Consider the following 25,439-nt stretch of genomic DNA (forward strand, 5'->3'; position numbering starts at 1 on the left):
ATTACGTACCAAGGACTATTCTAAACAGTTTACTAACTCAATCAACACCCCCAGCCCAAGACAACACTAGGAGGTAGATACTATAATGAGCCTCAGATTACAGAAAGTTTTACTAATGGGTCCAAAGACACACAGCCAATGAGTGAGGCCCCCTGGACTTGAACCTGGGCAGCCTGGCTCTGGAATTTGTGTTCTTCACTTTGCGTCTCCATTTTGTGCTAATGTCTCTGCTGAAATGTTACCCTCATTATCTCATTGAATGTTTAAAACCACACCAAGAGGTAACAGAAGGGGAAATTGAAGCTTAGAGAGGTGAACTAAGTAGCCTGGGAAGTGGCAGCGAGGGTTTCAAACTCAAGTCAGCCTAACTCTTTTTTTTTTAACAACTTTATTGCAGTATAATTGCTTTACAATGGTGTGTTAGTTTCTGCTTTATAACAAAGTGAATCAGTTATACGTATACATATGTTCCCACATCTCCTCCCTCTTGCATGTCCCTCCCTCCCATCCTCCCTATCCCACCCCTCTAGGTAGTCACAAAGCACCGAGCTGATCTCCCTGTGCTATGCGGCTGCTTCCCACTAGCTATTACCTTTGGTAGTGTATATATGTCCATGCCACTCTCTCACTTTGTCCCAGCTTCCCCTTCCCCTTCCCCCTCCCCGTGTCCTCAAGTCCATTCTCTAGTAGGTCTGTGTCTTTATTCCAGTCTTACCCCTAGGTTCTTCATGACCTTTTTTTTTTTTTTTTGACTCTTAATATCCATCTGTGTGGCCTCTTCCGGCCCCTTCTACCTTTTCCTATGTGGTTCCCCTGGTGGAGGGTAGGTTTCTGCCCCTTGGCTACCCACCCTCACTGCCCTCTGTCCACACTGCCAGCCTCCACACACACAAATTAACCTCCCCTTCCTACACATTTCCCTCAGTTCTGTAGGAAAGGAAATGTGACTCGTGTCTCACTGAGGCTTTCCTTTGAATGAAGTCTGCTACTTAACTCAAATGAAGTTTTTATCGGTCTGGCTTCAGACACTAAGGTAAGAATCTCAGAGAGCATTATGGACATATTTTTGACTAAGAAGGTCTCTTTCTGATAGGCCATAAATCATACCCCCTGAGCAGTCATCTTGATCTATAAGGAAAGCCGGCCAAACCACAGGAGGCCACATACTGGTTGTGTGATCTCTGACAAGTCAGATCATCTCTGTGCCTCAGTTTCCCATGTGCAAAAATATCCCTACCTCGTGGAGTGTGAGAGGATTCCTTGAGCTATATACAGAATAGCAGTGCTTAGAAAAGTTCCTGGCACAAGGTAAGTGCTGTGTAAGTGTTTGCTATTGTTATCACGATTATTAAATGCTGGCTCACTGCCCTGGCACGGAGTGAGGAGATGGGCTTCCTATCTCTTCATTCCCAAACTCCTCTCAATCTAGAAATACTTTCTGCCACGGATTTTCAAGAAAACTTGCTTTCTGCCTCGTGAAGTGGAGAATTTGGGTTGATTTAATAATACTTGCTATTTATATAGTGTTTTTCTTCCTTGAAAGACCTCTGTGCAACCAACAGTTCTTTCCATGACCCTGAACAAAGAAAGATTCTTTAATGGGAAATTTGTGAAAGAAATGTCGTGGGCCTCATTTTCAGAAATGGCTGAGCTGGTTAAAGTCTGCATACTGTGAGAAACATGACACAAACTACCACAAAACAAGAACTTGCAGGGTACAAGAAAATGCACTTTGTTCAAATACAAAAAAAAAAAAGCTGTTTTACATTTATCAGCATTTTAGAGTAAATCTGAATTATTCTGAATGCTTTGCATGCTGCTTCTTAGGCTTCTTTTAAAAGAAATTTAAGAGAAGGAAAAGAAAAGAGAACAGTACAATTAAAAAAAAAAAAAAAAAGCATCCCTTTCTTATCTAACTCCCTCAGTGGAGATTTGGCAGAATTAGACTGCTAAGCAATGTTATCCCATCTCTGCACAATCCACTGACAATTTTCACCTCCCTTGATGGAAACTTCTACGTTTCCTCCCTCTTCTTCAGTGTACTGTTCATCTTCCTCATTCAGAATCTATTATTTCCCAATCCCTGAATTTTAAATTATTCACACTTAACTCTTTCCTCACTTTGTGCACTAAGTTCTGAAACATAGGCAGGGAATGCATTCTGCTTCCTACAACTTCAGAAACATCTGAATACACACTTCCATAATAATTCACCGCAGGAACTCTCAACATTGCAACTTCAAGTGAAAGGATTTGCTCAGGAAGTTATGAAAGAAATCAGATAAATGGTTAAACACCTACATGGTCAGAGATGAAGGGGTTTTCCTAAGTAGGGTATCATAAGGCACTCTGCTTCCTGGGAGCCTGAGGACAAGAGCTCCAGCCCTCCGAGGCAAACCATCTATGTCTAGCCAACAGTGACTCCCCTCTTTTACCAATCTGATTGAAAGATCAGCTTTTGTACCCACAGGCTTTCCTTTCCAGATGTCTGGCCTGTATTTGGCATAAAAGACATTGGGCTATTCACAGTTGGGAGCCCTGTGATTCTGCCCCATGGGTAAGACATGCCTGGCTGAGGGCCTCATCTAGAATGACAGCTCAGTGGGGTCGGTCTGCAGCCATATTCTCCTCACTGTCAATGGCTCTCACACATGCCTTTGACTGTAACCTCTGCCTGCAAACAGTGCAACCATTGCTTTGACTTCTGGTTACCACATAGCCTGTTCACGGGCACAGATAAGAGCTGTGTCCAAATAAGCAGAGCGCTGTTGTATTTTCTTCATTAGATTGAAGGATTAAGTTACCTAATTATGGGTGTCCTTTAAGTCCATGGTGGCCAGATTTATACAGTTGAGTAGGATTTGTGTTGCTGGGAAAACATACACTCGTTTTGCATTTTATCCCTGTAGCTTTGCTTGGTTCCAAGAATTCTCTTTGAAGCCAGCGCTCTTCAGTTCAGATGATTAGCACATTACTTTAATAAGGTCAGAGCCATTAATCTATTCATTCGTCAGTTATTGTCACTCAATTCCATGTCACAGACTATACTAGTCCTAGTCAATTGTCTCAGAAATGACGGTAGGTTACCAAGAAGACCAACTTATGAAAATGTGGCCAGGTCAGCACAAATTCACCATCCTAAGAGAAGAAACAATTCAAGCATCTATCCCACCAAAAAAAAAGTGGGTCATTGTCCTGTGAAAACAGTTGCACTGAATATAGAAGTGTTCCATTAAGAGTGCCATTCACCCAGTGTTTATGTACACAACTCCAAGCCAGCACCTGTACTAATACCTAATGTCTGTAATTAATATCTACAGTGTCAAAAGATGAGAGTCTAAGGTTCACACAATTAAGGACATCATCACAACCAAAGCCTTCGTGGATTTTCTCTATGGTCTTAAAGCATAAAATGCAATGAAATTGGCTTTGCCTCCAGAGTAATTGTGGCAAAGTTTAGAATGCCATCAGAATGAATTATATCCGTAAACTGAGCATGAAGGCTGATCACCAATATAGATCATTTTTAACAAAAACATAAAGAGCCTGAAGTCAGTATTTCCCATATCAAAACAGCCAGAAGAGTGAATGTTCTGGCCCAAGGGCAGGGCTCACTGTGTCTCAAGCGTAGATATATCTCCATCAATGAAGACGAATTAATGGAGCTCCTTTTGCCAAGTGCCATGGATTAGTCAAATCACACAACTAACTCTCCTGGTTCTAAATAGAATATCTGTGGCTTGTCCATAGGGATAAGATGCACTCATCTGCTGATACCGGCACTCATATATTAACTAAATTCAACAAATAAGCATTAACCACCTAATTCAGGATTAAGAATATAGTATCCTTGTGGAGCTTGAATTCTAGATAGCTATTGATCAAAGAATTATATAAATACATATAAACTCCCATCTGTGATAAATGCTATGTGTGAAAGGTTTCTAGTCCTAAAAGAGCAGAAACTAATCAGAACATATCAGTATTGTGATTATACTGATCAAGCGGAAATAAATATATTTAATTTTCAGAATTCTTGTGGAGATTAAATTTGATATATACAAAAACATATTTTTAAACGATACATACTTAGATAGAATTAAGGATCATTTTACTATAGTGGATAGACTATGTTGCAATAATAAGTAATAAATAAAATCTCAGTAACTAAATACATCAAAGGTTTATTTCTTACTCGGGCAAAATCACGGGCAAGTCTGGAAGCTCTCCAGGGCAGTTCCCTTCAAGCAGAGAATCAGGAATCCGGTCCACTTGCATCCTGGGGCTCCAACATCTCAAGATGTGGCTTCTAGATCATGGTGGCAACAAAGACCCTCAGAGCAAGGGATCGCAGAGTCATGCACTGGTTCTTAAAGGCTCCATCTTCCCACAAGGGCACTAGCAAATGTCAGGGTGAACATGCCTATTCAGTAAATAGTTCTGCCATGAGTGGGAAAAGCATGTTTGCTGAACAAGTTATCCAACTTATTCTGAGACCATTTTCTCATTGATCAAGTGGAAAAGGTGATTCACGCTACCTCACAAGGCTAGAGAACTAATGTGAAGAACTTATACACTGCAAGGAGCCATAGAAAAGGCTGTTACTGCTCTGTCTACCAGAATCACCAATGACACCAACACCAAGGGGAAGAATAAAAATGGAATTGAAGAATGATAGGCCTGGACTACTTTCTGTTGATGGAACAGGCCAGCCAGCCTGGCACCTAAGAATTGACAGTATCCTAAATCATGTCATTTGCAGGTAGAGTAGGGGAGTGAAAACAGCACTGAAGAAAACCAGTACAGACCTTGGCCCTCCCCACCAACCTCCTGGAAAGTACAATTTGACTTCTGGGTCACTGCACATTTACCTAATTTTCTTACTGGGCTAGTCTAAAATTGTGTAATTGTTAAGAGACCCAGTTTTTTTGTTTTTTGGTTTTTTTTTAAGAAGGTTAAATATACCTAGTTACCTAAGTACTTTCTCATCCTGAATCATATTATCCTGGGTCAGAGATGAGGTACATTACTTGTTTAACTGGCATTATTATTCCCTATTTGACCATTATAGAGCCAATGGTCCTGATCTAAATGACAGACCCTTCTTTACCTAACTAAAAACCAAGAAACCAATAAAGAAGCAATTCCTGGTTATCATTATGGCTCCCAGTTGTCTTTGCTAAGATTGGAAACTCAGGTGGTATTTATCTATTTGAAAAATATTGTGCTTATTTATACTCTCTTAAGCAACCATCCTCAGCACCAATATATCTGCTAAATATGCTCCCTTTATTGCTTTGGTGATAGATTCGACCGTTAGGTACACAGCATGACAAATGTATATCTGGGGCCTTGTGCAAATGATGTCAGCTTCTTCATCATGGGTTTTAGCCCTCTATCTGCTCATGCAGGCTATTCACAGCTAGAGTGAAGAAAGCAGTGTGCTGTAACATTAAAGGCAATACCAAAAGCAGAAAAGGGATATTTCTATAAAAAAGGATATTTCTATAAATATTTCTATAACAAAAGGTGAAAGAGAATGAAAGGAAAGTAACTGACTGTAAGAAAAAAGTCTCAGAGATTCCAAAAATCAAAGATTAAAAAAATCCAAATGCTTGGGAGATTAATTTAACCACTACAAAAAGATGATTCTGAGAAAAACAACCTACGAGACCAATTGAAAAATAGATGGCTGTTTCAGAAAATAGAATAAAATTGGAAATGCTAAGAAGGTAGAAAGGATATGGTAGACAAAACGGCACTTATTTATGTAAGAAGGTTGATAGCCAGAATGTATGTTATTATTAAATACTATGGTGACCCAAAGCAAATAAAAAACCCCAGTAACACTACATTTCTGTTGCCTATTAAGAGAAGTTATAGAATCTTGGAGGCTTTCCTACAAAAATAAACCTTGAGAAATCACACAAAGAAAAGCGATTCACTATATGACCTTGGTAGAGATTCATTCTTAACTAAGTAGTCGAGTGTCTATTTTTAGCTTATTTTATGAAAATTGTCTATGCATTAATATTACATCATATTATGAAAATAAATACGTTGGGATGTTTCAAAAGTTGCTTGCGCATGTGTGTTTATGTGTGTATGTTCTGCGGGAGGTGTGAATACAGGTGGGTGACTGCTGGTATGTGTATGGTACGTTTACTTATGTCTGCGTGACTTGAGTGTGCCCGTATGTGGTTATGCGTGATGTGTGTGGTTGTGCATATGAATGGCTGTGTAAGTGTGTGGCCTGTGTGTATGAATGTGTGACAGGGTATATGAGTGTAGGTGACACCATGCATGAGTGTCTGTGGGAGGTGTAATTGTGAATATACGCAACTCTGTGAATGTGGATGTATATGGGTGTATGTGTTTGTACGTATGTAAGTATGTGTGTATGAGTGTATATGTGAGTGTGACATGAGTGTGCGTGTGTGTGCACATGGGCACATGTAAGCATACGAAAGAGCTGTTGCTAACAGTAGATCACTTCTAATAACCCAAACGGTAAGGTGTTTCCATGGCTTAGAAGGAGACAAAGAGTAGAGATATTTAGGGGTTAATTAGCATAGCAACTTGCTTCTTATGAGATCCCTTAGACCAGAACCACATCAGTGCCGAGTCATTTCCTAAACGGTCCCCTAGCGGCTGAGGCCTGCTTTCCTCACTGCCCCATTCACTGCTCTTTTTATCCTTATTAGCTTAAGAAGGCAAAAAAACTCCAGCAGTAGCCCTTATTCGCTGCTAATCAGGTCTTTCTCATTTCTAGGCTTCCTCTGTGAGGAAGGTGCCAGGCAGGGTGTTCATCCCTGCCCTTGACGCCTTCCAAGCCCTGATTAAAAACACTTTCATTCAAGAAAGCTTCCCTATCCAGCACTCCCTCACACTGATCTCTCCCTCAGCCCTTAAGAAGAGCATTTATCATTTTGAATTACAGATTAAATTGAATTAACTGTACAAAGAGATGAAATCCCATGGCTATCTTCCCAGGGTGATAATAATAATAGTTGACTTTTATTGAGAACTTACTATGTGCCTGGCATTCTGACAAATAAGCCTTTTATATACATCTCAATTAATTGTCACAACATGCCTTTGACATAGCCACAAACATGACTTCCATTTTAAAAATGAGGAAAGTGAAATCCAGACGGTTTAAGTAACTTGTCCAAAGTCTTTTTTTTCTGTCTACGTTCTCTGCTGTTCATATCGATTACGTTCTATTGATCTGTTCTCAAATTCACAGATTTTATCCTGTCTTTTCCACTCTACTATTGAGCCCACCCAATGAGTTTTTACATTGGTGATTGTATTTTTTTGGGGGGGGGGTTCTATAATTTCCTTTTGGTTCCTTTTTAATAATTTCTATTTTATTTCCTGAAATTTCATAATTTTCCATTTGTTTCAAGAGAATTTGTAATTCCTTGGGAAGCACTTTTAGAAGGCTGCTTTAAAACTGTTGTCAGGTCATTTCAAAATCCGATTCATCTTGGTATTGGCATCTGTTGACTGTCTTTTCAAATTCGTGTTCTGATCTTTCTGGTTCTTGGTATAAGTGATCTCTATTGTTCTCTGAGCATTTTGGATATAGTACTAGGAGACTCTTGATCTTATTTTATCTTATTTTTAGCAGACAGTCCCCCTAGTGAGGTGTACTGCAAGAGTGTATATGTTCAAGTTTCCTCTGGGCCCTGCCAACACCAACTTGGCAAGAGCAGGGCACTGACTCACCCGGCCTCACTGCAGATGGGGTTCCTAGTCAGCTCCCCCTTCTGCCCTATTGATGTCTTCCTGGTGAAAGTGGGGCACCGGCTCCCACCTTGCTGGGCTCTGCTGCCACCAGGGGAGGGGAGGGAGTGGGGCACAGTGCCAGCAAGCCCTGCCTCAAACCTCCTAATTCTGTCTTGTTGCTACCGGATCGGATCGGGTAGAGGCTCAGCTCCCCACTGGGTCCCGTTGAGCCCAGGGGAAAGTGGAGGGCTGACTAGTCCTGGCCTGTACCACCTCCTTAAGGTTCATTGCTGCTGGGTGAAGACGAAGACTCAGGTCAACACTGGGTCCTGCTGACACTACGCCAGCAGAATTGGCTCCACTGGGCAGGGCACGGAAGATCAGCATCCCACTTGGTCCTGCCAACATCATCCGGTGGAAGAAGTGAAGCCTGCTTCCGCCGTGCACAGGAGAGAAGGTTAGCTTCCTGCTCAGCTCTGCTGACACCCCCCTGTGGGGTTAAGGGAGAAGGCTGCATGCCTGCTTCCACCCAGCCAGGGGGTAGAAGATAGAGCGGGCATCTTTCCACTGGTGTCTGTCACTTGGCTAGAGTGTTTTCAAATGTTCCTGATCCTTTGCTCAGCAAGAACAGGCTTTCCTTGGAGCTTTTTAGTCTGTGCCTGTTGGTGGTTCTGGTTTGGAGGCTTCTGCAGTGCCTGTACAGAATATATAGATGACAATAAGGTAACTCAGGAATTCACCACCGTGTCATTCCTCAAGGACCCAAGGTCCCAGGCAGCCCATTCTTCTTTCACCTCTCAGAGACTTCCTATGCTTTTTTGTTGTATCACGTCCAGAGATGTTCAGTTGTAAAGGGGGGAACCTGGGAGAAATGGGGCTACTCCATCTCAGTGGAATCAGAACTATCCAAGGTCTTATAAACTCAGAAATAGTAAGGCCAGAATTTGAACCCAGGAGGTCTAGTCATAGAAACTATTATTTTAATTGTCAAGCTAGCACTACTCAGAATAAAACTTATATGTGTATGAGTTTGCTAGGGCTGCCATGACAAAATACCATAGACTGGGTGGCTTAAGTGACAGAAATTTATTTGCTCACAATTCTGGAGCCTAGAAGTCCAAGATCAAGGTGTCAGCAGGGTAGGTTTCTTTTGAGGCCTCTCTGCTTGTCTTACACATAGCCGACTTTTCACGTGTCTTCACATGGTCTTCCTTCTGGATGTGTCTGTGTCCAAATGTTCTCTTTTTATAAGGCTAGTCACATTGGATTAGGGCCCATACCAAGAACCTCAACCTCAGCTTAACTTAATTACCTCTTTAAGACCCCATCCAAATACAGTTGCATGCTGAGGTACTGGGGGTTGGGACTTTAGCATATGAATTTGGGGCAGGGGACACAATTTAGCCCATAACAATGTACCAAATAATAATACAGTATATAAAAGAGTATATTACATAAAGGTAAGATATAATAAATGTATATTATACATAATATGAGAAAAATAGCCTGAATGTTCAGTTGGCTCTTGGCATCAGGGTGAATTTACCAATTTGCACAATTCGCACATTGGATGTTCTTTCTTTTTTTTGAATTTTTGAATTTTATTTTATTTTTTTATACAGCAGGTTCTCATTAGTCATCAATTTTGTACACATCAGTGTATACATGTCAATCCCAATCGCCCAATTCATCACACCACCACCCCACCCCTCAGCTGCTTTCCCCCCTTGGTGTCCATTCGTTTGTTCTCTACATCTGTGTCTCTATTTCTGCACTGCAAACCAGTTCATATGCACCATTTTTCTAGGTTCCACATATATGCGCTCTATCCTGGAGAATGTTCTGTGTGCCCTTGAGAAGAAACTGTAATCTGTTGTTTTCGGATGGAATGTCCTGTAAATATCAATTAAATCTATCTGGTTTATTGGGTCATTTAAAGCTTGAGTTTTATAAATTTTCTGTCTGGATGATCTGTCCGTTGGTGTAAGTGTGCTGTTAGAGTCCCCACTATTACTGTGTTACTGTCGATTTCCTCTTTTACAGCTGTTAGCATTTGCCTTATGTACTGAGGTGCTCCTATGTTGGGTGCATATATATTTATAATTGTTATATCTTCTTCTTGGATTTATCATTATGTAGTGTCCTTCCTTGTCTCTTGTAACATTCTTTATTTTAAAGTATTTTATCTGATATGAGTATTGTTACTCCAGCTTTATTTTGATTTCCATTTGCATGGAATATCTTTTTCCATCCCCTCACTTTCAGTCTGTATGTGTCTCTAGGTGTGAAGTGGGTCTCTTGTAGACAGCATATATATGGGTCTTGTTTTTGCATCCATTCAGTGAGCCTGTGTCTTTTGGTTGGAGCATTTAATCCCTTCACGTTTAAGGTAATTATCGATATGTATGTTCCTATGACCATTTTCTTAATTGTTTTGGGTTTGTTTTTGTAGGTCCTTTTCTTCTCTTGTGTTTCCCACTTAGAGAAGTTCCTTCAGCATTTGTTGTAGAGCTGGTTTGGTGGTGCTGAATTCTCTTAGCTTTTGCTTGTCTGTAAAGCTTTTGATTTCTCCATCAAATCTGAATGAGATCCTTGCCGGGTAGAGTCATCTTGGTTGTAGGTTCTTCCCTTTCATCACTTTAAGTATATCATGCCACTCCCTTCTGGCTTGCAGAGTTTCTGCTGTGAAATCAGCTGTTAACCTTATGGGAGTTCCCTTGTATGTTATTTGTCATTTTTCCCTTGCTGCTTTCAATAATTTGTCTTTGTCTTTAATTTTTGCCACTTTGATTACTATGTGTCTTGGCGTGTTTCTCCTTGGGTTTATCCTATATGGGACTCGCTGCACTTCCTGGACTTGGGTGGCTATTTCGTCTCCCATGTTAGGGAAGTTTTCAACTATAATCTCTTCAAATATTTTCTCGAGTCCTTTCTCTCTCTCTTCTCCTTCTGGGACCCCTATAATGCGAATGTTGTTGCATTTAATGTTGTCCCAGAGGTCTCTTAGGCAGTCTTCATTTCTTTTCATTCTTTTTTCTTTATCCTGTTCCACGGCAGTGAATTCCACCATTCTGTCTTCCAGGTCACTTATCCGTTCTTCTGCCTCAGTTATTCTGCTATTGATTCCTTCTAGTGTAGTTTTCATTTCAGTTATTGTATTGTTCATCTCTGTTTGTTTGTTCTTTAATTCTTCTTGGTCTTTGTTAAACATTTCTTGCATCTTCTCAATCTTTGCCTCCATTCTTTTTCCGAGGTCCTGGATCATCTTCACTATCATTATTCTGAATTCTTTCTCTGGAAGGTTGCCTATCTCCACTTCATTTAGTTGTTTTTCTGGGGTTTTTTCTTGTTCCTTCATCTGGTACATAGCCCTCTGCCTTTTCATCTTCTCTATCTTTCTGTGAATGTGGTTTTTGTTCCACAGGCTGCAGGACTGTAGTTCTTCTTGCTTCTCTGGATGTTCTTAATATCATGGCAGGCGTGGATCATAACTGCCAAAGGTATGCAAAGGAAGAAGCTCTTGCCCCCTCTGAGCTACTCTGGTTGAGGAACAGGAAATCCATGGGCTCATCCTGCCCTTTTCCTGAAAAGACACCAGGACATGGCTTCTCGCCTCCTGACCTAGGAAGGGGAGGCTGCTAGAGACAGCCAATGTCTCTTAACTGCTTGTTGGAGTAATTTGCAAGCTCAGCCCAGGTCCTAGTGCCCATTTTCACTGTTCCTCCAAAAGCTCAGTCACCTGAACTACAGTGACACCCAATGACATGGAAGAATCTTAGCAATTTAATATTAAATTTTAAAAGTAAGTTTCAAAACACTGCTTACAACATGTTACCCTTTTTATAAAGTGAGAACAATTAAAACAAAACTGCATATACTTTGTAGGAACACTACAATGACACATATAATTAACAGTGATACATACAACAAACTATATAAAAAGAAAAGCAAGAAAATGATGAATATAGGATCCAGGATGGTGGTTACCTCCGGCAGTAAACATCCATACAATGAGGTGGGGATGGAGGCATGGAACAGGTTAGATTTAGTAACAGCCAGGGTCCCAGCTTTTGTTTTGGATGGTAGATCAAAGGAGATCATTACATTATTTAAAATAACAGAATAAATAGTCAATTAAATAAACAAAAGTGGGGGGAAACTAGGTCGTTAAGAGTTGACCTCAGTCTTAAATTAGCTAAGATTCAGTGTTACTTATTACTTTCTTCTCCTCTCCCATTCCTCCAGTTAATGAAGAATGAACTGTATGTTTCAAAGGATGATATAGTTTTCCTACCTAAAAATTTTAGTTTGTCACCGCCCAAGCTGAAAAATAGCAGATCAAGAATCATTTAGGTGTATCCTCAGCATTTGCTACCTAGGGAATTTTCCAAACATAGTTCCCAGCCCTAACCCCAGAGATTCTGATTCTACAGCGGCAATAAGATCTGAGAATCTATATTTTATGTTGAACTCCAAAGCAGTTCCTAGGAAGCTTGACTTCAGTGTCTTGGTGATTGACTGTGTCCTATACGTTGCTACCACATTCACCCTCTGAAACTTCTCTGTTTCCATATTACTCTTCCTTCAGGAATCTTTACTGGTTCATTTTTGCTGGCCAAATCTAAATCCCCTGCCCACCTTTCAAGGCCCTCTACAATCCGGTGCCACCCTAATTATGCAGATTTATCTTGCACATTCTCCACAGGCATATGTCAATACAATCAGGCTGGCTCTCGCTGCCACCAAATGTGGAGCTCATTAGAGCCCCCAGCCTAGTTTCTGTGCAGTTCTTGTCTGGAAAAGCTTCTTCCCTCTCCTCTGTCTCTCCAGATCCAGCCCCAGATCCAGGCCAGCCCCAGGCCAGAATCAAAGCTGTCCTTCTCATATAAGCCATTTCTGACTTTACCAGCACACAGTAGCCCGCAATGGATTCCTGTGAAGTGACAGATACATTTCCTCATTTCTCTTTACTCATAGTAGACCTCTGTGTGGCTACTTTTTTTTCTTCCTCTTCATCCACTTATGATTTGGATTACACTGAAACCAGTGGACACTATCAGTACCATCATTTTGGCAATTCCTTCTAGGAAATGTCCATCTCCTCTTGTTCCCCGGCTAATGCCTGAGCCACCCTGTTGACAGAATGACATCCCACCACTGATCCTAGTCAATGGAATAGGAATGACTCTCTAACCCAAACCAGGCCAAGGAGGTCCTTCCCCAGGATTTTTAGACTCAGTGCCCAAAGATTTGAGGCAGAAAAAAATAAGTTTGGATGCTGATGTCTTGATATCTGCCATGTGTTTTGCTATGGGTAAAAGAGAGGCAGAGAGGGCTGATGTTCCAATAGAGAAAAGAAGGAGCAGTTGAACAGAAACGAGCAGAATCAAGGACTGGAGAGAAAGTTCTGGTAGTGGTTGAGTGCATGTTTCTGGCTAGTTCCTGAGTCTTGACTGAATTCCTTTTCTTGGGTTAGTGAGACCCCTCAGTACTTAACAAATTCTTCCCTTTCAGTTTTGCTACTTTAAATGGAGTTTCTTTTACTTTCATGCAAAGAATCAATCTTCTTTATGATCCATTCTCCATGAAGCTGACCCTGCTCATCACTCTCCACCTTTCTGAGTCCTCTCTTGGCCTGCCAGTCAAGAAAGCATGCTATGGGGCTTCCCTGGTGGCACAGTGGTTGAGAATCCACCTGCCAATGCAGGGGACACGGGTTCGAGCCCTGGTCTGGGAGGATCCCACATGCCGCGGAGCAACTAGGCCCGTGAGCCACAGCTACTGAGCCTGCGTGTCTGGAGCCTGTGCTCCACAACAAGAGAGGCCGCGACAGTGAGAGGCCCGTGCACCGCAATGAAGAGTGGCCCCCGCTCGCCGCAACTAGAGAAAGCCCTCACACAGAAACGAAGACCCAACACGGCCATAAATAAATAAATTAATAAATAAAATTAAAAAAAAAAAAAAGAAAGCATGCTATGACAGGGATGACTACTATTGACTAGTTCAGTTCTCATTTACTGAGTGCCCTGTGACCATGTGATGCTGGGTGCTAGAGATACCAGACCCTAACACCCAGGAGAGGAAAGCAACATTAGACCACACTCTAAAGAAGAAGTTGACATTCAGCCATTGGCTCAGCTCACCTCAACTTTGACCTTCCCCAGAATCTCCTTTCGTTTCTAGAATGTAAGCTCCCAACATTCCTGGAACCACCCTTCTGGGTCTCAGGATTAACATTTACTGATTAAAAGAGAGAAGTGCAATTATATATAATTAAATACATTGTCTCAGGTTTGGCAAAAAAAGGAAAGAAGACTAAACCCTCTTCTTACTTCAGTGCAGGGAATGCATATTCTCTAACTTCAGAAAGTAGATTATCTCCTTGATACCTGACTTTCAGAGAACAAATCATTGACACACGTATCAGCTCACTCAATATGTTGACTATTTTTACCCCAAATCTTCACATTTTTATAGCATATATCCATATTCTTAAACTATGGATTTCATGAAGCAATGAGAATTCTGAGCACATTTAATATATCTAATATAAATTAGTTAATTATTTGCTCTGTGACCAAAGCAAGGATTTTGCCTTGCTCCCAACCTGGGTTTCACAGATAACACTGTAGCTGGTGTCCCAAACCACACTGTGGCCATGAAGAAATGTTCCCACTCACTTTGCACCAAATCTACAGAGCACACATATTTATGCCTGCCAAGTATTCAGGATTTTGAAAGGCTCACCCTGTGTCAGAGCTCTGAATTCTGTAGTACCAATGGAATTTCGACACACAAAATAAAGTTAGTTGTGGTAAATGATTAGCAAGGGAAAACTGTGGGTCCCATGGAAAAATTAGAACAATAAAAAGTGTAAAAAAAAACAGTCTTTTGGACATTCCCAGAGTCTCTCCCTGTGGATCAATTAACTGACACACTCAGATGCTGGCTGTCCTTCTTGTTTTCAGAAACACAGTCCCAATTACTGGGCTCCAAACTGCTACATTTTATAGCTGAGATGATTTACAGCCTATGTTTTCATTGCACAGTATGTGTTCCTCTTTGCTAAACAAAACGTTCACAGAGAAGAATTGCAATTGAGGAGGGAGAAAGGGAAACAGGCACGTGAAAGATCAGACTCAAAAAGCCAAATGCAAATTAAGGAAAAAAACAGCAGTCTTTGGACTTCGACCCATATTCTTTTGCATTTGTTGCCAAATGTGTACTTAAAGAAATACCCCCAGTTTAGAATTTACTTTTTGCCTTTGTTGGAAGTGCTGTTCTGCCATAGGGTTTGTTGAACAGTAAACCTAATTCAGTCACCAAAGGACAAAAAACTATCAGTCAATCTATTTTGCTATCTTGCTTTATTTATGACCAAGTCAGAGAGACTATCGGAGATCCTTTTCCTTGCTTAATGCTCAGCCATTAAAAATATTTCTAGTGAAGGGTGGGAAGTAGGCTTCAAATTTAATACAGATGTGGACGAAGCCTCAAACCTATCCCAAGCCATCCGCTGAGGAGGAGAGTTTACTTGCTGTACAGATTTGGACTATTCGGTTTAAATAAATGAGGCATCCACCTCTTCGATGTGATTGTACAAAACCACTCTTCCGGGTTTCCCTGGTGGTGCAGTGGTTGAGAATCCGCCTGCCAATGCAGGGGGCACGAGTTCGAGCCCTGGTCTGGGAGGATCCCACATGCCGCGGAGCAACTGGGCCCGTGAGCCACAACTACTGAGCCTGCGCGTCTGGAGCCTGTGCTCCGTAACGGGAGAGGCCGCAATAGTGACAGGCCCACGCACCGCAATGAAGAGTGGCCCCCGCTCGCCGCAACTAGAGAAAGCCCTAGCACAGAAACGAAGACCCAACACAGCCAAAAATAAATAAATAAATAAATAAATTTATAAAACAACAACAACAACAAAAACCCACTCTTCCCTGACCTGTGGCTTATAAATGAATTTTCTTTTCCAAGTTCTGTCTTGGGAAATTAAGAAATTACACACGATAAAAAGGGAATCTAACTCAGAAAATGGTACAGATTTATCTGCTGTAAAACCTTTGTACTCAGTGGTTTTCAGTGAGGGGAGAGAGGGATATTACCTTCCAGGAATCATCTGGCAACGTCTGGAGACACTGTTGGTGTCACAACTAAGGTGAAGGGGGCTATTGGCATATGGTGGGTAGAGGCCAGAGGTTTGGTTAAAGGTCCTCTATTGTGGAGGACAGCCCCCCACAATAGAGAATTAGCCGGTCCAAATGTCAAGAGTGAGGGGATTGAGAAACTCCGCTTTGTACCTTCACATGGATTAATGATCAGATACTTTCATAAATTTAGCTAACTAACAGCAGGTTTCTGTATAGTTTTATCTCATCGAACAAAGTGCCTTGGGTGAGGAGGAATTAAGACAAAGGCAGGAGAGACCTCAGAGGGAAAGAAGAAAACTAAAAAGGAAAGTTACTAAAGTTGAACACAAACCTTTCCCTACATTTCACTTGGGCTTAGAAACCAATTACCTACTAGAACCTAATTAATAATCAGCCTTGTTACAGCCTCTTCTCTGTTCTAAAAGATGACTTGGTTCCACTCCTGCTCCCACGGGTGTTCAAATTTTCCATTAACTTCTTTGCACAAGGAAACAAATTTCCCTTCTTTTTCTCCTCACCTCTTGGGGCTTCTTTCTGGACTTTTAGGTCCTAGAATTTAGCTTTTGATAGTCAAGACAGAAAAGAGGCCTCGTTTGCAACAACCTTTGTGTATTATATTTCAAAGTCAATTTCGCATTATTTGCCCCAAAGTCTATATGTTTTGTCTATGATACAACACTGGGACAGAGGTATCTGCCAACTTAACAGAGAATTCTCATGATATAAAGGGTACTAACCCTCTCAGTTCTTTAAAAGTATTGATACACATCACAATCTGTCAGATCAGCATTTCCCATCACTTTTCCTTAGAAGAGTAGTTCCTTGTATGTTGCCTGGAAAAGAGTCATACAGCCACATAAGACAATAACATTATACCACAAACGAGTAACTGAGTGTGGACTATCATCCTGCACTCTGCGGAATGTTTTATATACATTACATTTTTCCTTTCCACAACAGCCTGAGTTGGGACTCGTTTCTCCCATTGTACAGGGAAGTAACTGGCCCAAGTTTCATGGCTAATAGTGAGCCTGGGATTTCAGTACAAGTCTATCTGTGTTCAAGTCTGTGCTCTTAAATATTGTGATCTACTACTGAGTTAAACAGTTAAGTAGAAATTCTTTACTGCAGAGTTTCTTAGACCCTTTAATATACTACTTCTATTTATAAGCTCTAAATTCATTTCCCAAACTGATTTACCAACGAACAGAGAGTATTAAAAGCTGTGTGAATATTTTCTTACATTTGAGAACAAGAGATGTTAAAATAAACTGGCAAGGCAGGTTTGGTGACTTATGAAGTGTCCCGCATTATGAGCAGTCTGGCTGACTGCGAGATTGGTTCATAAAGGCCAAAAATGAAGTGTTACCATTGAATGCATTTCCACATTTCCATGATAACATTGTTAGCTTGCTACGCTTTTCAAAACTTTCCTCTCTGTTCCTTACTTTTATCGTCAATACTTAAGCGGGATCATGATTCTGGGAAGATTCAGACTGGAAAACAAAGGGAAGTCAGGTAAAGAGATATAATGTATCCCATAAGTCATATACACTTAGGGAAACCAAGAGGAGAGACAGCAAAATAAAACCAGATGCGAATTTGATATGATTATATCATCCCTTCCAATAAGAAGAACACTTCCAAATTCACATCTTTTTTTTCTCTTGGAATCAGTTGCATCACTGAATTCTTTCAAATAAGTACAGCGTTGAGCAGCTCTTGCCCAAAAAGAATTACATGAAGCCCACACAGGGCTTTGAACATTCATTTGCATTTGAATGATGCAAATTGTAATTTGGTATAATAAAGTCTATGTGACTGAGCAGGAGAAATTATATGAACAACCAGAATTCCATTCAAGTCCTCTCCTAGTTCTAATCCCAACATGCTAACTTCAATCTACATGTTCCATCAGAAATGTGTTTCTGTAAAATAAATAATAGCCTTCCTAACCCTGCCACATCTGCCTGGCTTAATAGGATCAAATTATTGGTTATTATGGGCTATTTTCATTTAATGTATTCTCAAGGATTCCCCATGAGCAATATATGTTTCTGAGTCTTCTTTGGTACAGCAGTTACAGCATTATGGTGCCACAATAAGAGTGAACCTAAGACATGTTCAGGTTCTGATGTGGAATTAGCACAGTGACAAATCTATATTATGAAAGATCATATTTTTGCAGGAAAAACAATATTAATCATTTGACTATCAGACTACAAACCTCTATAAAGGTACCTCCTTATTTTCAAATACAAATAGATAACAAGGTAAGAAAAGCTGTCTGATCTTTCCTCAAAATGGTTAATTTATATAATTTCTAAGCCTGAATATTACACCATAGGATAAGGGGGACTAAGGTATCACAATTTGGGGGAATGCCAACATGAAGGGGAAGTGCCATTTCTCTTCACTGTGTGAGTGTGTGTTTGTTTGTCACTATAGCACTGTACTGTCCCCTTGAAGCTAAGCTTAAATTTTGCAAAGCACTTTCATAAAAAAGTATGACTTTTTTTAATCTTTGTATCGACTCCTAGACTTCAGAGAATCTTGGAAGTCATCTAGTGTCCCCACCAGCCCCCTCCAATCAGGACTTACTTCTTCATTGATGGGCAGTAAGGCTCTCTTTAATGGGGAGGCAGCTAAGGATGCTTTGGGGTAGTTACATCCCCTGTTGTATGTTTCCATGCTTTGAAAGTGCTTCCATAAACAAAAGCAGAATTTACTTCCATAAAGTTCTTCAGTACCCTCAGGAGGAGCAACACAGACCAAATCTAGTCCCTCTTTAAAAGACTAAAAGGCACACCGGTCCACCCTTGGAAGGATCTGCTCTCCCCAGATCCAAACATGGCTGTTCATTCAAGCACTCCTCATGTGATGGTGAGGAGACTCAAGCATCCTTGCCTCCTTTCTATGACACTCCTTCACAACCTCGTCTTCTCTACCCACCCTTTCATGTTTTGGTTTTCTCATTTTCCTTCCCCTTGTCTTCTCAAACCACACACTCCCAACTGTCATATGGATGAAGACAACCAATTCTGAATCTCCAATACAGATTTCTCTTTTGAGCTCAACTCCTACCTGAGCCACATGCAGGTACCAAAGGCATCTCAATCGCAAAATGTCACAGCAGCATCTTTCCTCTGCATTCCCGATCTCGATCAATGTTATCTACCATCACCCAAGGAAGACATTTTGAGTCATAATAAATCCTCTTTCCCCCCTCAATAAATTTCCCTTCCAGTAACTCTACTTCCTAGAAAATCCTTGAATTCTGTTCCCCCTTCTCCATACCTCTCCTACTACCCTTCAATCTGGTCTCCTTGGTTCCAGTCTCACCTTATTTCCCTCACTATGGCCAGAGTGATCTTCCCAAAACACAACATGTTTGTGTCACATCCATTCTAATCACAATAAAAGAAACTGTATCTAACAAAACCCCCTTTCACATCATGCAAAAACTACCCTTATTGGTCATGTTCTATCGACAAAAAATATGCAAATAAATCGTATTCTTTTTTTTAGAAGTTTGAGTTAAACAAAAGAAACAGTTGTCAGAAAGGAAGAACTGCTGCTATACAAAACATTTCCACCCAGCTCATCAGTTCTCAGCTGTTAGTTGACAATAAACATATGGGAGGAAACTACGGTATCAGACAAAGATTTAAGAGCCCCATAAAAATACCTGTATATTTAAAGAAGACATTTTCCAGACCCTCATACCTGTGTAGAATAAAAGGACATGTTCTGAGATTCTTTCAGTTTTTAAGAAAGAAGTTAATCTTCCATCTCCCCCATCATTAGTAACTCCACTGGACTTTTATGCCTTTCTACACACACACATTATAGGGGGTTCTGATAGAGTTCTCTAGGAAGGATAAATGCACTGAGGAGAAGAGTTTGAAAGGATTGTGATTCAGTGGCAGAAACAGAAACCTTTATTACATTTTTTTCATGAGGCAGGTTAGCTTCTATTTCATGCACATTGTCTCTGTCACAAACAGCATCACAATAGAGATGAAAATGGATTCCATTAGTCTTCAGTCACTTCTATGGAACAAAGCAGGGTGATTTAATTATATATTCTTAGGATCCTAAAACTGACTCTCCCTTTCTTGGCTCTTAAAATTTTCAGTAAATACACACTAAGACTCACAACTTTGGAGTTTCTTGATGAGTTCCCAAACAAAATATTTCAGATGTGTTCATTTGTCTAAATTTATTTAGAACAAAATACTTAAAGGATCATGATGGAATGGACCCTTCCAGATGAGGAGGATGTCTTGAATTTTCAAATTTACTTACTTCCTTTTTGAAAATATCCACAGTACAGTCTCATTGGCAGTGGAGTAAAATTAAAGAAAAAGTTCTTTTTTATTATTGTTATTTTTTAAATTGAAATATAGTTGATTTACAATATTGTGTTAATTTCATTTATCATTGTTATTGGACCTTGAAGAGTAATGAACTCTGAAAAAATAAAACACTAAATCATTAACAATAAATAATTCCAGTTAGGTCCCAGGCCTGAAGTCTGAATTTTTTCATCTCAAAAGAACTGACATACACTCTAGAAACAAAACTGGTTTTCTTGCATGTTTATAAGTGTTTATGTAAGTGTGAAGCAATGAGTTTTCTTCTTCACTTCCTTCAAAAACAGGAATATTTTGGGTTAGATTTGCTGGTGCAGATCTTCAAAGCCACAGTCAGGTGTTGCCAGCAGCATCTGAATAAGTTCATTTTTACTTGGTGTAGATTTTAAAAAAATTGATCCATTAATGAATATTATTTGAACTGAACTTTCATAGTTCTGTGGAAAATCAAGCAGCACACATGTTTTGGTGGCCATATCACAAGCTCTTCACCCTCCCCAAGGACTTGTGAGGGTGGACATGTTCATGGTCAAGTCACTGCCCTGTTTGTCTACCCAAACCAGATAATCTGGGTCACCATTATGCAGAAAAATGAGATTTGATACTGTTTCAAAGAAGGAAAAATAACTGCAATAGTTTTTGCTCTAAATTTTGCTATAAAATGATTTTTTAATCCTCTCCAGAAACTTAGAGACTATTTCAGATGCAACAGAAAACTTGAAAAAAAGAATGGAATGGGAAAGAACGGGAAAGACATCCTTAAACATGACGCTTGAACAACATCAATCCCCTACCTAAATGCAACAAAAAATAAGGACAATAGCTCTCTACGGTGGAAAAAAAATAAATAAAACCTGTGAGTGTAAAACAAGAGCACTCTAAGAAGATGTGTTAACAGAGGATTAACCTCTGAAATGCTAATAAGATAAGGAGGAAATGATAAGAAAATTAGACTGCATTTCTCCATGCTGAGCCAAAGAGATAACAGTGTATCATTAGCCAAAACTTTTATATGTGTTGCCATATATGAAAATCTATATACATTTTGCCCTGTTTTTAAAAATGGATGTAAAATAGGAACATTTTAAAACACCTCAAAACAGCACTAGTTTCAGATATTTTATTTAACTTTAACCTCTTATCAGGACCCATAACTCATTAATTAAGGATTCATCTCTATATTTTAGATCTTGGTTTAAGGCCCCTCGTACCACATATGTCAATCCAGGGCTATCTAAAGCATTAATTTAAAATGTCAAAAGTGTAATTTTTCTTTACAGCAGAAGTAGAATTATAAAAATTAGATCTTTCAATTACAGATGACATTTACCACTCTAATCAAGGTTAGCCTTACATGTGGTTGGGGTCAGAGGCTGAATGAGAATGATTCTCTACTCCAAAATAACTCTAGCACAGGTCTGCCATTGAGATTTTGCTTCCACCTTGGTAAATACTCCCATTATCCTGGTTCTGAGTCATAACAACCATAATCATAGTTATTGCATTTTATTGTGGATTCTCTATGAACCAAATACTGTGTTCAGCTCTTAATAATTGACATAAATGAGTCCTTAAGTATGGACACTAAAGTCAAGCCCCATGTATTTGAACCCTAGTTCTTGAGAAAATTACCTTACCTTGACGAACTTCTGGTTTTTCAAGTGTCAACTGGGCTTAATAGTATCTAAAATCATAAGGTGGCTGTGAAAATGATGAGAAAGATGATGACCAAGAAAAATTAAACAATTTTCCTAAGGTCACACACAGCTAAGAAGGGGAAGAAACAGATTCCAACCTAGTTCTTATAATTCCAAATTCCCATAACTTTCCACTATATCACACAGCCTCTAAGGGTGCCCAGGATGACATGCAGTAGAAAGTACCGGAGAAGAACAAGACACAAACACACACAGTGTTTCTATTCTTGGGAGGAGACACGGACCTTTTGGGGTCCTGGGATAACCTAAAGAAGACAGATTCTGTTTGACTCTCAAAATCTTAGGAAAGCATATCAGCGACGTGTTGAGCTCGACATCATGGGAGCTGACAAGGAGTTTCCAACCGACTGTGCCCAGCATACCATAGAATATAAGAAAGAGAAAAACTCTTTCTCCCAGTAAAACATTTTACAGTCCACTCCCAGCTTCAGCATCCTTTGAACACCTCAAATACTTACATTTTATGATAGAAGATGAGGGTACATTTCAAGAAAGTTGGGATGAGTGATGCTACCCCTTGGTTGTAAGCTCCACCAGGGCAGGAAGACCATCAGTTTCACTGACCACACTACTCATACTACCTGACACAGGCTGAGTTAACTCTCAATAAGTGTTTCTTGAATTGAATTCAATCCAATTGCTACTATGATCTTCATCCATAATGCACAGATATTTGACCCTCCCGTTTTCTCTTGAACTCTTAACTTCTAGTAAATATTCCATTTGTCATGCATTTGGATCCCACCCGCATTAAGCATCTGCAAGGCAAAGACCCAAAGCCACACAGATCAGACATACCAGCCCAAGGAAAATGGAAACATTCCACATCAAAAGAACTGTGTATTATTTTAAATGTTTCTGTTTAATATGTAAGATGATTCATGTTGATAGAGAGATGTAATATTACATGATACTGACCTGGATTTAATGTAGACTTTCCTCCTTCTTCATGGAATCCAGAAAGTCTCTTTTCTTGGTAAGATGTTACAGTCATCTGAAGAATATGTGGTCCAAAATAGCAAGGGGGGAGGTACAATCCTGTAAGACCAAGTCTCAAAGCCACATGCCACCACTCTGAATCTTTGGTGCCATCCTGCAGGCTATCTACCACAGCTTTCCTCCATTAAGTCAAGTTTAGGAAGCTGAAATAGCGTTGTTCATAAGACTATATAAATGCAACTACCTTTCTGTGAAGCTATTTGGAAATACATGTCAAAAACCTTTAAAATATGTCTATCCTTTGACTGCATAATTCCTCTTCTCAGAATCTATTCCAAGGAAATAATCACAGATGCAAAGAAACATCTGTGTTATAAGAGAAAAAAAGTTTATCTTTTATAAATAAATAAATTTTTATAAATAAAATATCCAGAATAACAAAATGGTCGATTAAATTCAGATGCATTCATTGATACTAAGACTCACTTTTTTCCAGATTTTAACATCTCTGAAATTGGAATGTGTCTTATGGTAGCTGGCCCCTTATTATCACCATCAGCTACAAAGTAGCCACAAAGTAGCTGTCATCGGCAGGCATGCATTAACTTGGTCACAGATGTTCATCTTGTCATTACCTCAAATGATTGATGTACATTGTTGGTACTGCACATGTTGATTTCACTTCCATTTAAAATGTCTTCAAAAGTAACACTGTGATTCAGTATTGAGATGAAAAGTTATTGTGTACACAAATAGGCATGTAAACAGAGCTGCAGTGGGTAAATTTTATATTGGTGAAGCACATATTCATCTAGGAGAAATGATCACTATTCCATATTTTGTTCCAAAGCAAAAAATCGTGTGTTTTATAGAACCTAAGTAGATGAAACTGTGCTACATTTTGTTTTCTGCGGAATATGCAAAAGAAGCATCTCCTACACGCTAAGTAGTGCAACTCAAGGCAAAAGCATTGCCAAATGCTTAGGATAGATGAAAGAAATGTCAAAGCATCAAAAGGCTGGTGTAAGCAACAAATGTGTTTCAGGAGATCATTAAGGCTTTGTGTCATAGCTTAATTGGAAACATTTTTTTTCCTTTCCTAGTAGTATGTAAAATAATGTGTCCTACAGTTAATGGCATCTTAAAATCATTTAAAATAAAGACTTCCTGGAGACAGAGAGAAAACTTTGAGCTTAAATAAAAATATAAAAGAAGAATACAAAATTGCAAACTCACAACTATGTGAAATAATTTTTAAATAGTGTGGAAAAGTGAAAGAAAATATATTAAAATGTTAAAAATTCTGTAAAGTGAGACTATAATTAATCCTTATTTTCTTCTTCCTTTTTATGTTGCCCAGATTGTTTTTTTTAACTTTCCATGTTTTTTTTTCTAATAATAGAATGTAAAATTGGAAATGTTTTTCTTTTTTTTTAAATTGAAGTATAGTTGATTTACAATGTTGTGTTAATTACTGATGTACAGCAAAGTGATTCAGTTATACATATATATACATTCTTTTTTAAAAAAAAGAATGTTTTTTTAATTAGTTCAAAATAATATTTAGAATATTAAAAACAAAGGTGGAAATGCACCCTCCAGGGACTCACCACTTCCTTTATAACCATGATTGTTATTTATCTAAGCCTTTTTTGAATCTGTTTATATTTTATATCCTTATTCTTCTGTGAGATTCATAAGCTTCAAGTTCCACCTCCTGCCAGGTGTTCCTAGATTGGGCCCATGCATGTCAACCCAATCTATATTCTTCACACTTTCATAATGTTCAATCAAACTTTCTTGGCCTTTGCTATTCCAACCACAAACGCTAATTTATTAAATTTTTTCTAAATATTGAAGCTCTTTCAGAAAAAGTAAGGATCTTTCCAACTCATCTTTCTTAATACTTATAATTATTTTGAGTTCACTACCCTAGGCTATTCTGAGATCAGGTCTATAGCAGAGCACATTTATTCCTAAGTTATTTAACCAATTGTGGCAACTTTCAATTTCTTTTCTGTATGACAGAAACTAAGAGGAACAAAAGAGGAAACACATCTTTTTTCTGGGTATATTATCGATCAAAGGGCTGTCTAGCTGGTATAGTTTGCAGCCATGGACTTTTTGATAGTAACCTTACTATCATAAACTAGAATCTCTGAGTTCACTGAGAAGATGAACAAGGAGACCATAAGGTGAAGATGGAACAGAAATAAGGAAACACAGAGGCTGAATTAAACCTCAGAACCAGGGGACTCTGGACAAGCTGAATTCACGCTGAGGAATGTATCCCCAGGCCCATCTTTTTCTCTGCCCTGGATCTTTCTAAGTTTTACTGCATTTACAAAATCCGTCTCTGTCTTCTCTGGTCTCTCTCATTCTTCTACAGTTGAAAAACAAATTGTGCCCAAATGCCACAGGCAGCCTTGGGTTGCAAACAGGAAACAGGATGAACCCCAACTTCACATGCTTGGGCTCCTCCTCAGTCAATGCTGATAGAAGACATCCCCCAGAGGAGCATC

The 25,439-nt window shown here is 39.5% G+C and overlaps 1 protein-coding gene and 1 long non-coding RNA gene across 3 annotated transcripts in view; one reads left to right on the forward strand and one right to left on the reverse strand.

Moving 5' to 3' along the window:
- The window catches only part of LOC309615941, a 32,952-nt gene extending 19,250 nt beyond the window's left edge, over window positions 1-13,702 (forward strand). Inside the window, exon 2 of the long non-coding RNA XR_014237159.1 lies at window positions 8,017-13,702. This is a non-coding gene — a long non-coding RNA (uncharacterized lncRNA). The remainder of the gene's footprint in view (window positions 1-8,016) is intronic.
- LOC309615922 (uncharacterized protein) overlaps window positions 1-25,439 on the reverse strand; it is a gene marked incomplete at its 5' end in the record, with an annotated part of 457,881 nt that overhangs the window by 261,954 nt on the left and 170,488 nt on the right. Inside the window, one exon of one of the 2 annotated variants that reach the window (XM_082366011.1) lies at window positions 22,897-22,972. The exons of the other annotated variant lie outside the window; for it this stretch is intronic. Within the exon in view, the coding sequence (XP_082222137.1) occupies window positions 22,897-22,972 (76 nt within the window). The remainder of the gene's footprint in view (window positions 1-22,896; window positions 22,973-25,439) is intronic. 2 annotated transcript variants of the gene reach the window in all.

This window comes from Balaenoptera borealis (assembly GCF_965194805.1).
Source record: "Balaenoptera borealis genome assembly, chromosome: 18".
Classification (NCBI taxonomy): Eukaryota; Metazoa; Chordata; class Mammalia; order Artiodactyla; family Balaenopteridae; genus Balaenoptera; species Balaenoptera borealis.